Genomic DNA, 14,423 nt, shown 5'->3' on the forward strand with positions numbered 1-14,423 from the left:
ATACTACTTACATAAAGAGTGCTACACAAATCTGCTTTAGGAACGAATTCTACGAGCAGTATTGTGTATAGAGGTTGTGTGATCAAAAATACAAATTTCTTAGTTAGACTGCACAGAACCCGAAGGACACCCGCTGGACTTTAGTGCATTAAATACTCAATATCGTATATATACATTGCAGCTCCTGCTGGGAAATTGACTATAATATTTCTATGTATATGTCACCAAAACAAGCAACACTCCCCAAGAATTTGTCAGTGGAAACCGGTAATCTGCTAACTGTACTAACAAGCCCCAATGCCGTCCGACCACTTCTGTGGGCTTCAAATGGCCAAATCTTGTCCGACTAAGCCGTCCTGCGGGGGTCATTCCAAGTTGATCGTAGCTGTGCTAAATTTAGCACAGCTACGATCATCCACACTGACATGCGAGGGACGCCCAGCACAGGGCTAGCCCGCCCCGCATGTCAGTCCCTGCCTCGTCGTTGAAGTACAAAAGCATCGCCGCTTTTGCGCACTGGCCGGGAGCTACTCATCGCTGCCCGGCTCGCAGCAGCTATGTGTGACATCACGCAGCCGCTGCGGCCTGCCCCCGCACAGTCTGGGCACGCCTGCGTTGGCCGGACCATGCCCACAAAACGGCGGGCAAATGCCGCCGCGCCGCCCCCTCCCGCCCAGCAACCGCCTCTGCCTGTCAATCAGGCAGAGGCGATCGCTAGGCAACGACAGCCGTCGGCTATCAGCCAAGCGCCGACACATGCGCAATTCTGACCTGATCGCTGCGCTGCGATAAACTGCAGCGTACGATCATGTCAGAATGACCCCCGTGATGTGTTGCCAAATTTGCATACTGTCTCTCTGCAGTGGCGCCAAGTAATAGGATAAATGCATGGATGCTGGGACGACTTCTCATTACTGATATATTCACTTTCCAGACCAGCCTCAGGGAAGAATGTGGATGGATAGTGGAACAATCAGGTTCCTGTTCTGTAAGATAGCCACGGAAAAACTGTATTAATTATCCTCACTGCCAAATGGCAGTGTTTTGATGGCGGTTCTTCGCCGGAGACTCCTTCTGTTGGCTGGATTAGTAGCATATAGCCAGGACATCTGCAGACGCAGCTCCTGATTCAGGGATGCGCACACACGCCTTCACAGCTGCGATTTAGTATGGAGCGGCTGTGCGGAAATATGCAAATGTCGTAGCCACTGGGATTAGTATTAAGACATTTGCATATTTTCGTACAGCTGCTTGTGTATAAAGACGTAACCATTGGACGCACATCAATGAAACATCGACCTCCTGAATAACCCTATGGACGTGCAGAATGGCCGCTACAAGTAAGATGAAGGAGCCATTTTCATTGTATACGGTATCGCAGTTGCAAGCTGTGACATGTCCCCAAAATGGCTGTGGTGTAATTATGAATTTATTTTTTAATTTTCACTTCAAAATAATGTTATGGTGGAATTTAATTTTCTTATTGGTACATATTTTGACTATAACATTTGTCAAATGTCGCCTTGCTATTTGGAACTAAAGGCTATATATCTGCAGTGCTCTACTGCATGTCTGCCACAAGATGGCGCTGCAGCTCAGATAATGGCAAATGATTTCATTCCATCTCAAGTTTCCAAATGAGACAAGACTAGCTGTACTTCCAAAGCAATATATTAGTGTATGTAAATAAATGCAAAGTTAAGATGATAGATTTGCAAATAAATACATTTTCTGTTTCCTTATGGCAGAATTATAGGACGTTGACACACTTATCACAAGTCTACTTCCCTGCATTAACGGCAAAGTACTGTAGATGGGCACCTCCAAACGCACAGCAACCAGGAAAACAGCACACCAGTCCAGGGTTTTTCGTGCAATCTAGCTGTAGCTAGTTTTATTGTGCAGCACATAAAACATAACTTGAAAATAAATCCTAGCCCGCCTGGGCACTAACTAAACATAATAGATTCCCTCTCTCAGGGTGGTAGGACCTAACGCTCCTGCGTTATTTTGTTTCTGTGCAGGGTAAATACTGGCTGCTTTATTTTTACACTGCAATTTAGATTTCAGTTTGAACACACCCCACCCAAATCTAACTCTCTCTGCACCTGTTACATCTGCCCCCCTGCAGTGCACATGGTTTTGCCCATTTGCTAACAAATTTGCTGCTAAAACAGACATTTCCTGGGTGTTTAAAATACACAGGCCCTATTCAGGTCGTATCGATAATGCGATGCAACCGCATTCATTCATGTCCGCGGGCAGTGCGCACGCGCAGGTCCTATTCTGCGCATGCGTGGCCGGGAGAATGTGATCGCATCACATTAACGTGAACGTCTCTGTCTGATTGACAGGCAGAGGCATTCGCGGGGTGGAACAGTGTGGCGACGTGACGTTGCGGGGGCGGCAGCTCAGCATTGGGCTGGCGTGTCTTCGGAAATGGGTGCGGCCGCTGCGACATGAAAAATGGCGCTGCAGCGCTTGCCTTTTCAGCCTGGCTGCGGAGGCAGGGGGCGTATACAAATCAGTAATGCGATCGCATTAACTTTGCGATTGCATCGCTGCCGAGTATTTTCATGCTGGGCGGACTTGCCCTGTGCTTTGCGGCCAGTTGCTTACATCACAATAGTAAGCCGACAATGACTGCTTGAAAATGATCTGTTGATAAATATCAGCGGGAATTCAGTATGAATGAGCGCGTTGTGGATATTGGTTATGTCCAGAATGTCTTCAGACGTGCTGGGGGCAAAGTGCATGAGAAATGGTATAAGCGTATACTTCCTTGTGTCTCTGGCTGTACCTTATTGCCCCACGCCTGGTGGTGCGCACCGGTAGGTGGCTGTCTTAGGTGAGTCCTGGCTCCTCCATCCCTCAGTTACTGAGGGCAGATCACCTCTGATATCACTGGAGGCTGCTGGAAGGTGACGATAGCTGTCACCTTCTGACATGGCCAATAACGAACCATGTTAGTCATCGCTGTCACTTTGGGACACGCATTCTGCAATATCGGGACAATTGCCCCATGTCGGCTGCAGAGTTGTGCCTGCTGTGTGGAGGTATTTCAACCAGAAGGCTTCAGAAAATGGAATGACATTGATAAGGACCCCGGGGGTGATTTAGATATGGACGGAGTTGCTGCTTTCCTCGCAAAGTGCCGATTATCAATACTTTGCACATGAGCGGGACTCGTTTTTGAAAATGGTGGCGTGTTGCCACCATTTAGGCGGATAGAAGAGGCCAGGTTCTCCATTGATGGAGATTTCCTGGCCTCTTACGAGGATCTGCCGCAAGACACCTGATGGTGAGTGAGAGATCCGATGCTGTGTCATAGGATGCAGCTCGGATCACTACCACAGCAGGAGGTGTCTACTTGTACTTGACGCCTCCTTCGACATTTACATAGAGAGCTATCACTGCTGCTTCTACTGGCGGCCACCCATCTGCACCTTTATGCAAATACTGGAAGTCTTTCCCTGGTGTACACCCATGCGTCTGACTGCGCAAGGGCTGAGATGCCCCCTGTCAGCATCTGTGCACACTGTACTACCGATTGCTGCGTCCTCAGACACCACCGTCGGTCGCAACATCCAAACTTGCACCCACCATAGGGCTTTTTTTAAGGGTGCAAGTGATGATGGTGTCTAAATACACACCAGGGGTATTAGCTCCCAGTGGGGGTCTCAGCCCTTGCACAGTCATTCGCAGCCTTGTACACCAGGGGAAGGGCTGATACTAACAAGACATATGGAACTAAAGCGGCCTGCAGCAACAGGCAACTCAGGTTTAGCCCCTTACTAAAACAGAAAGACTAAAAGACAAGGCACCGTGCTGTAATAATAATAAAGTAAAACAATTTAATCCATACATTTATCTTAAATGATAGTACAAAATTATAGATGCCCTGTCTTATAATTTATGCAACTTTTTTTTTTTTAAATCTACTACTAAGTTAGGTTCATCACATTTTGTAAAAGGCAGATGCTTACAAAATACTGCCTTGTACTGTACGTGTGGTCTAGAAATAGGGGCGGCCAATGTAGAGTTTTTGCACTATTTGCACGGTCCATGCTCAAAAAATGGGTGCACACAAGTAATGGCATCTATACTTACAACTGGGGAGGCAGTACAGGTGCTTTAAGGGGGCGTTATCACACGTTTCGTCGTGGAAGCAACTTCCTCAGATTTGAGGAAGTTGTTTCCACAACATAACGCATTGCATCGTTGTGTGCTGCTATCCACTGCTGATATGTGAGGGTAGGTGGTTACATTTGCCAGAGTGAAGCATTGGGTGTGGGAGGACTTCTTCCTCCATGAAGTGATCCTAATTGAATAAGTATTCATAATTCCAGACCAATGCTTAAGGTGGTCATTGCAAAGATCCAGGATCCAGATGCTTAAAATATATATTACTTTACTCATTGCAATTCCATATTTACAAAAGTACCACATGATAAGCGCCTTCTTGAGCTGTTTGTTTATGCAGGATCCTACAGGGGCTGCAGCTAGCATTATGGATTTCATGTAGTGAAATAGCGCATTGAAGGGGTGTAGTACGGTATGCCGGCGCTCGGGCTCCCGGCGACCAGCATACTGGCGCCGGGAGCCCGACCATCGGCATACCGACAGCGTGGTGAGTGCAAAGGAGCCCCTTGTGGGCTCGCTGCGCTCGCCACGCTGCGGGCACGGTGGCGTGCTACGCGCGCCACACTATTTTATTCTCCCTCCAGGGGGGTCGTGGACCACCACGAGGGAGAATAGCTGTCGGTATGCCGGGTGTCGGGATTCCGGCGCCGGTATACTGTGCGCCGGGATCCCGACATTCGGCATACTGAAGACCACCCCATTGAAGAACTGTTCTGATTTATCTGCTTTATCTTTGTTGCTTACTTACTACTAGGAAGACCTTTATACCACCCAGACAGCTCATTCCCCTACCCCCGTCCCTCCCATCCCCTTTTATTCTTGGTCATTGGACATTATAAACAACCATCAAGTCCTACCATGTGACAACTCGTAACAGACTTCACTTTGGCGTTATATGGTCAACAGAAAAACCTAAAGAAGTCATGTGTTAAAAAGTATGTACGCCCCATGAGTCAGTAGCGTGTAGAACAGTGGTTTCCAAACTTTTTCGAATCACGGCGCCCTAGAATATCAGAATTGTTTTCACGGCACCCCTAGGCCAAAAATTTCTTATTGAGAAATTTAGAAAGAAATATTACATTAAGTAGATCGCGTTTATATTAGAGATGAGCGGGTTCGGTTTTACTCGGTTTTACTCGGTTCTCAAAACGGCATCTAATTGGCTCACGGATGTCACGTGTTTTGGATAGCCAATAAGATTCGGTTTTGAGAACCGAGTAAAACCGAATCCGCTCATCTCTAGTTTATATGTCATCCTTAGGGTCAGTTGTGTGGTGAGGGACAGGATTTGCTTCTGTTTGACCACATTTTATGACTGGCAGCCACCAGCACTGGTTTTGCCTATTATATTGACCATGAATAATTTGAATTGGTCCTGGACCACCAACCCAGGGCACCCCTGCAAGTGTCCTGAGGCACCCCAGGGAGCCACGGCACACAGTTTGGGAACCTCTGGTGTAGAGCCACCTTTAGGGGCAATAGCTTCTATGTGAGTTTATCAGACTCTCACATCATATTTGCATAATTTGGTCCCAATGTGACTCAGAAATTCTGAAACTTTCTCTTCCTTTCCATCAATTCAGTTCTAGATCTGCTGAACTGCTTTGGATCATTATCAGATGGCTTCATGCTTTATGTTATCTTTTTTATAGAGTACTGTGTAGAGCTCATGCTGGACTCGGTGATTGCACGACATCTAGCCCACCAAGCAACCCCAAATTATTGCCACCCCACCACTGTCCAAACAGATCTATTCTGGTCTCGTCTGTCAACAGGACATCATTCTTGAAGTCTCACCATTAGCTTTGACTGCATGTCTGTTTTCTTGTGGGAGAAAACAGACTTTTTCCTTGTTTCTTTTTCATGATGGCTGTATTAGTGCTGTCTGTATCTATTGGAATAGTCATCATCTGTAACCTTTACTGGGCTGCCAGAAGCCTGTAGACCCCTGGACGTAGCCTTTGGGTTCTTAGGGGGCGATGTATTGTACCTTGGGAGAGATAAAGTAACAACCAATCAGCTCCTGACATTTTTCAAACACAGCCTATAACACGGTAGTTAGGAGCTGATTGGCTAGTACAGTACTTTATCTCTGTTCAATTTATCTCTTTCCAAGGTTTGATACATCTCCCCTTAGTGATTTCCTAGTGCATCATTCAGCCTGATCTGTTGGTGAATTTGCTGGGATGTCCTCTCCTGTGGAGATAAGATTGTCCATTTCTGGTGCCACTGATCAAGGGCTCTGCATTATTTAATCATCAGATGTCCAGATGTTCTGCATTTATACAGAGCTAAGAGCACTCCCAATGATCAGATAATGCGGGGCACCTTGTTCGGCAGCACCAGACTCACACAATCTTCATTGATAGGGAGGCGGTGAGGATGTACCTCATGCTGTCTAAATTTAGACCAACTAGAAACCATGCATCTACATGCGTCACAGTTTTAAGTCTGCAGACCCAGCCTTCCTGATCAGTATTGGGTCTTTGCCGGGTGCAAACGATCCACCAGAAACAGCCGTCCCAGCTGCATCCAGACGCCTCAAACAAGCATGAAAGTCGGGCTACGTGCCCCCGACACTACAATGAAACACTGCTGTTCCGTGCATCTGAATATTTGCCACCCAGGAACATACCACTTAAGATGCGACTCGAACGGTGCTACTTGCAACTGCAGATGCATGCGCAGGCCCCCCGTATGCGTTACTGACTCATGCGCAGTCGGCAGAAAATCGTTTCTGCAGGTGCCGCTCACCTGTAATGTTTATACTAGGGTGATATGTCAATTTTTATTTTATTCTATTGATTGCATGACGATGTGAACTGTACGACCACTGCACATATATTAAAATCTGAAAGGAAAGGTTATGGCTTAAAACGATTTCCCATAATAGACATACCGTATTCTAAATCCCTCCCAGGGCACGGATGTTTAGGAACATACAGAATGTAGCTTCGCTGTTGTCATGGGATCTCAGCGAACTTTACATAAAGTAATCGTGGACGTTTACACAGTTAAAAGGCTTGACATCATTCAGCGATACACTGACCACGGACACTACATAGTACTTGTGGACATATATTTATTGATATTGTTGCTCACGCTGGAAATAGTTTCTTGCACAATAGAAGTTACAGATTTTCCAGGGAGCACTTGGAGTCTCACACACCTTTCACAGCACCATATCAGCATGACAACAAAACATCTCTCATATAACTATTCATTTCCGAATAGACAATAAAAACTGATCAGTTTCCAAGACGAAAATTGTATTTTTTTTCATACCTCTGTTCTTTACAAACATCTAAAAACTACACCACAGTACAGTTTGATAAACAGACAGAATTACATATGTGAAGACCAACTACTACAAAAAATGGATAGAGGACGAAAAAACTAATTATTAAACTGGAGACTGGAGGAGTACGTAGCTGGAGGTGCCTTTAGGTCAGAAGTTGTCTTGTAACAAGTTGTGTTGTCAACTAGACGCGCCACTAGCTTCAAGCTGAGCAATCAGTCTATTACATGCCCAGCTTAGATCTCTAAATGTAGATCTACTGATTAGCAAGAGCTTTAGTTGTAAAAATGATGTGTGTCAAATAACCATAGCTTTCTTTCAAAAAGGTTAGCTGGAATCCTTGTACCTATGGCGAAACGCGCAGTTGGTGCAAACAAAAATAGTTGACCCGCTTGACAAAATGGCAATAAACCCTTCCAATCTATTAATTATTGCATACTGTGAATTGTTTTAGCTTCTACCGTGATTGACCTCCCAGCCACTACTCCCTCCATCTTTATTGTGTTATCATACCCTAAAACACATCTACAACTATTGCATCATAAGTTATTGTAGAACACATTAGTACAGCAGGTAAGACAAAATATTTCAGAAGACAAAAAATAAAAATAAACTGAAAATGTATAAAAATATTTGGCAAAAAATGACAGTTGACGTATACACGGCACACAAACTGATTGTCACAATGTTGGTCATGACAAGCTGATGACAATTAAGCGGTTTGTCCGATATCTATTTTGTGCAGTCTTTTTTATTTAGTTACCTGTTGTAGTTCGTTTCAAGTAACGTGTTGCTGTTCCCGTGTGGTTCAACAGGAGTGAGAGCTACAAATGTACGTTTCACCGCATCAGTGATTTTTAACATGGAGGCCAAAGTAGATTCAAGTTCATTTCGTCTAATTCCCAAAAAAACTCGGTGTACAATGCATTTGCAAGTACATATAGACTGCGTTATTTATAAAACTGACAAAGAATAGCGTATTACCAGTGGTTTGCATCTTTTGAGTCGCCATTTAGCCGTTGGGTTCCCAGTTGTAAATTCTCACCGTGATTTGCTTCCTGGTGCCAAGAATTTTGATATTGCCTCTCCCAATGTAGATTTCTATTTAGCAATGCACCGATCTTTGTCGTAGAACAATTTTTTCAAAGTTTTTATTTTTATTTTTTTACCATTTGGTAACATCTACAGTATATGGATATAATGATTATGCAGTGTGTGGTCTGATTAATGTGTATGCGCAAAAGTAGGTTTCACATCACAGATGTCGGGTTAGCGAGAGTTTCGTCATCCACAGGAAACAGTCTCTTTGGAACATTTTTTATATTAAACCCTGTTACAAAGATGGATGAGCAGTCATTGCTCAGATTTGCATGTCTCCCAATCTAACGCATGCTCTTGAGGTCAAAAGAGGCTTTAAAACAGACACGTCTAAGGGACAGTTCATTAGGATGAGTAGAGGAGACCTTCTTTCAAAGATTGGGAACGGTCACCTGAATGTTCAAGTGATTTCGTAATTCAGCTTCCTATTGGTGAATATTCAAAATTCTCTTTAATAACTTTTATGATCACTAACTATTAAAAAATGTCGCCATATTGACAATGCATGGAAAGTTTACCAAAGTTCTAGTCCCCCTTGAACATGCTGGCCAGTCGTGTTTAGCTTAAACACTTGCTTTAATTGTAAAACTCTTCTCTGTTTTCTAAGTGCGTTTCAGTACTTTCAAAACTGATCATTTGGTATTTTGTGATTTCATCTGGTCAGTATAGTAATGAAAATTTTGTAAAATAATAAAAAAAAAGGAAACATTTTACCAGGACAAAATGTATGAGGGCAGTACTGCTGTCCGAGCAATGTAGACATCTGATGCTTGAAATCTACAAAGATTTTTTTTTCTCAAAAATGTCCTATTTATTTACTAACATGTTAACGCTACTTACATTAGCGATCCTAGTTACTAACATACGTGGCCACTACACAGGGATCAAGATATGGCATTGTTACGTACAATTACTACCTACCATTGAAAAATAATTCAATTTTTTTCTTTTTCATTTTTTTTTTTTTTACATTTTTGTACAATTTAGTACATAGTTTTGCTTAGAATGACCTGCATACAGAATTGCAAAATACATAAATCAGACCAATTGCAATTAGTACCAACACACAAAGAAATCACAGATTAAGCGTCCAAGGCGAGGAATATACTATTATGTACTAATATGTTATCTTTTGTGCTTGCTGTCTGGTCTAGTTTTGTTGCTTAAAACCTCTTGTGTTCTATAAAAAGACTCATACTCTGCTTTTCCAATTTATACTAATCTACTGGCCATGTTGCTTTGTCTTGTGTAACTTGTGTGTCACACAGTAGTCATGTTTGACACCAGCTTTGTGCTACGTAGACTATCAAGCCATTAAGCTCAGTTACAACAAGTTACAACGTATGATCCATGGTAGGCTGCGAGGCCTGGTGCAGCAGCAGAAGACTTGGTTAGTGTTTTGCCGTTGGTTAAAAGTCTGCAATAAGTGTTTTTTTCCCCATAAAGTAAGTTTTGACAAAAAGTCTGAGAGAACGTTACCAAAGCAGGACTTCAGAGTGGTTAAAATTTATCAATTCGGTCTATCGGTCCAGGCAAAAGTCAACTCTTGACTTCATATCGTACTGTAGATCTGAAGTGTTTAAATGGTGGACCTCAAATGGTCACCAGTCTAACTCATTCCATTGTAGTCCTTGATGTATGGCATCACAGTCTAAACACAGGCATGACCAGTATAAAGCCCACCTTCTGTAAAAATTTCAACAAATTTTGATGTGGGCATGCGGTTTCTCCTCAGAGAATTATCCAGTGGAGGTCACAGAACAAGAAGCAAGGGCTCCCAATTTTGGGAAGCTTAGTGCACATGGCATGTTGATATCTTGCTGATAAGTCCACGTTGTAAGCAAATATCAGGTTTGTTATACTGAATAAAGAACAAGCAGGTCATGTCACTGTAATTTGCACATATATATCTAGATATTTACAATATTATACACATGGTGGAAAAAAATTACTGTTTTATATAAATAAACCTATATTTATTAGATTTTTTTACAGTGATATATGTCTACTAATATGGCCGCCACCTCAAGGATATGGCACTCAATAGGCATGCACTTTTTTGGAGACAAGATGGCTGCCGCTTGGTGAGGGACATATAGACCATTCTGGATACATACAATGACCCTCTGCTGAGATTTACCTCAGGACGTTCTCTTACATAAAAGGTTCCTCACCTCCAAGAACCCGCTTGAAAAAGTACATTTAAAAAAAAATGTAAAATAAGTTCAACTATTCTACGATATGACTAGGTTTACACTAATTAAAGAATATAATATGTGGTGGCAGGAGGCCCATATAAATGATTAATTTGCTTCTGAAGAACATTTACTAATATTTACAATTTGTGAGATGCTTAATCCCTAGGACTACACAGAACAATAGACAACAGCCTTAGACATACATTAATATATCAACAGGGTCTGTAAGGGATAAACAAGGTATATCTTAGCAGTACACACACAGGGAGGACAAATGTAATAGAGTGAGAGTTTCAGAAAGTGAGAGATTTGGTAAAGCTTTTCAGGTTTTGTTTTTTTTTAAAGTGGCAATCATTTACACTGCAAAACCAGGTTGACCTTGCAGTGTAAATGATTGCCACTTTAAAAAAAAAAACTGCGAAACCTTACCAAATCGCTCACTTTTTGAAACTCTCACTCTATTACATTTGGCCTATGATGTTTTAGTGGACAAATTGAGATTTTACAACCAACAGTCAATATTGTCCACAAAGAGTTTTTTTGTTGTTATGTACCTCAACATTTACATTATATGCTATAAATTGGAAAGCTCTAGATACATATATGATATTTTCATTCAAGAGTTACTGAAAATTATGTTGTATGTGTAATCAACGGGGTCTTCTTATAGTTATCTCTGTTGTTTTTTAAATTGTGCTTTCATTATGCTTTGGACAAATGCATACCGAGATTGGTGACTTCACGTAACTGGGGCAAAAAATAGCCACAGCCCCGATCCCTCAAAGCTACGCTTGGACCTACCCAGAGATCCAGTTTGGAGCAGCCACACCCCTAGTCCATTAGGCCACACCCTTTGCATTAATGGGGAATCAAGTCGATCCCATGAAATTAAACATTATCGTTGTGCAAATATTATTGATCAATTTTAAATGCAAAATTTTTAAAAAAACCTCATTACTGTGTTATATCTTCATGGAATGTGTCACAGTTTCATGGAATGTTTCATTTGTTTCTCATTATGAGCTGGTTCTTATGTGCTTTCTGGATCAGACTGAGCTTATCTATAGATTTAGAGACTGGATTTTTCTTAAACTTTCAATCCAATTTAGAATAAATAATAACAGATGCTAGATTTGGGGGCATTAAGTTGGGGTTCGATACTGGGGTCTGATCTTGCTCTCCAAGTCCATTTATTTCTAGAGGAACCATGTGAGAAGACACTTGGCACTGTGGCCACAAATGCACTGTGGTTGCAATAAAGATATTTTTGCGTCTAGCAATAGACTTAAGCTATCTTTTGGATTTGTATACCAAGTGAACATAATAGGGCTGCTTCGTGTATAGTCCCTTCAAGTGGACATAATAGGGCTGCATTATGTATAGTCCCACCGAGTGCACATAATAGGCCCTACATCATGTATAGTCCCACCAAGTGCACATAATAGGCACTGCTTCATGTATAGTCCTGCCAAGTGCACATAATAGGCCATGCTTCACGTACAGTCCCAACAAGTGTACATAATAGGCCCTGCTTCACATATAGACCCAACAAGTGCTCGTAATAGGCTTAGTTTCATGTATAGTCCTACCAAGTGCACATAATAGGCACTGCTTCATGTATAGTCCCACCAAGTGCACATAATAGGACCTGCTACATGTATAGTCCTACCAAGTGCACTTAATAGGCCCTGCTTTGTGTATAGCCCCACCAAGTGCACATAATAGGACTACTTCATGTATAGTCCTACCAAGTGCATATAATAGGACTGCTTCATGTATAGTCCCACAAAGTGCACATAATAGGCCCTGCTTCATGTAGTCCTACCAAGAGCACATAATAGGCGCTGCTTCATGTATAGTCCCACCAAGGGCACATAATAGCCCCTGCTTCATGTATAGTCCTACCAAGTGCACATAATAGGACTGCTTCATGTATAGTCCTACCAAGTGCACATAATAGGACTGCTTCATGTATAGTCCCACCAAGTGCACATAATAGGCTTTGCTTCATGTATAGTCCTACCAGATGCACATAACAGGCCCTGCTTCATGTATAGTCCTACCAAGTGCACATAATAGGCACTGCTTCATGTATAGTCCCACCAAATGCACATAATAGGCACTGCTTCATGTATAGTCCTACCAAGTGCACATAGTAGGGCCTTTACGATGTCTTGTGGCATCAGGTACACAAAATAGTGTCTTGCTAACAGAGTGCTACCTAAAACAAAGTCTATGGACTCTAGACCACAAACTGATCTTGGAAGGAGCTTTCAAATCAGGGATAGTGCAAACATTAACACATTTCCAATGAGACATATGCATATTATTTTACCAAATATTTTGGGAGGAAGTTATGGAAAAAGGGTCCCAAAAAATAAAAGACATTTCACAGTGTCTACAAATCTATTCTATTTGTTACATGGGTAAATCTCACTGAAGCACCTGACCCCGTGTCTCCGGTAGCTTAAGGGCTAAAAAGCTACCCAGTGCCAATGCTGCAGATGCCAATAGGATAGGCACTGCTTTGGTCACCCCCACGAAGGAGGTAAAAATACTTATTCCCAGGACGGCGGCCAGTTTGCAAAGGGCATTCAGGAATCCGAAGGCAGTCGTTCTGTAATGAGACAGGAAGTAGAATAAATAAGAATGCGGGTAAACACGACAATCAATTATTGCAGGACAATTATACATTTCCATGTTAAATTTAAATATTGCTTTAACTTGCCACACTGGAGGCAGCCATTGTGAGACTGTAGCCCATGAATTCACTAGGAACTAAGGAGACTGAAGTATGAGGCACGTTTGCAACATCATGCACGCCTGCCAGCATTCTGAGGTCCGAATTCAATTCTCTGCGATGCGTTGCAGTAATGTTCAGCTGCGCACTTAGCTGACACTCTGCCGCTAATTGAATTGCCCCCTAACAAACTATCGAGGCAAAATAAACCTCAACCCATCTGACCAAACTGCACCCCTGGCACGCCCGACCATAGCCAGGTCCAGACACCACTCCCATGTCCTTATGTAACCACTCCTACTTACAGTAGGCCACACCCCTATTGGGCTGATTCAGGACAATCCCAAAAGAATCAGATCTATCGGGAGATAATGGCCACACACATATCAGCCATGGTTCTGGTTCCTAAGGAATTCACAAGATGCATATTCATCCATAGCGCTTCAGGACAAAAAGTATCAGCCGCTACCTCGTGATACACCTAAAAGGGTACTGGTGAACTACTACACACACCTGCACCTCTGTAATGTTCTGATAGACAGACAGATAGATAGATAGATAGATAGACAGACAGATAGATAGACGCAGTGTTGTATACTTTGACTTTGTGCGAGGGTCTACTGTCATTGCACAGGTTCCCATGGACATATCTACTGTGCATGTGCAAAATCACTGCAAAAATGGCCGCCGCTGGATTCTGGAGTGGTAAGTATAATTATATGGCTGCGGTGTGTGCTTCCCCCCCCCCCCCCCCTTCCGTGCGCACCACACACCCTACACCCATTATAGATACACCAGTGGCTACATGTTATGCCTGTCAGGTGCGAATATACTAATTCTCGTTTAGTGAAGACATCACGGATGATAAATAGATCAATTAAGTCTATAATGGCTGTGACTCCTGACATCTCTAGGCAGACCCAGCCATGTTATTAACGGCTCCATC

The 14,423-nt window shown here is 42.8% G+C and overlaps 1 protein-coding gene across 1 annotated transcript in view; it reads right to left on the reverse strand.

Annotated features, from left to right (window-relative positions):
* Positions 1-7,208: 7,208 nt before the first annotated feature.
* Positions 7,209-14,423, reverse strand: part of SV2A (synaptic vesicle glycoprotein 2A) — a 193,163-nt gene continuing 185,948 nt past the window's right edge. The window contains exon 13 of the mRNA XM_063947169.1: positions 7,209-13,354. Within this exon, the coding sequence (XP_063803239.1) occupies positions 13,171-13,354 (184 nt within the window). The 3' untranslated portion in view covers positions 7,209-13,170. The remainder of the gene's footprint in view (positions 13,355-14,423) is intronic.

This window comes from Pseudophryne corroboree, chromosome 12 (genome assembly GCF_028390025.1).
Source record: "Pseudophryne corroboree isolate aPseCor3 chromosome 12, aPseCor3.hap2, whole genome shotgun sequence".
Lineage (NCBI taxonomy): Eukaryota > Metazoa > Chordata > Amphibia > Anura > Myobatrachidae > Pseudophryne > Pseudophryne corroboree.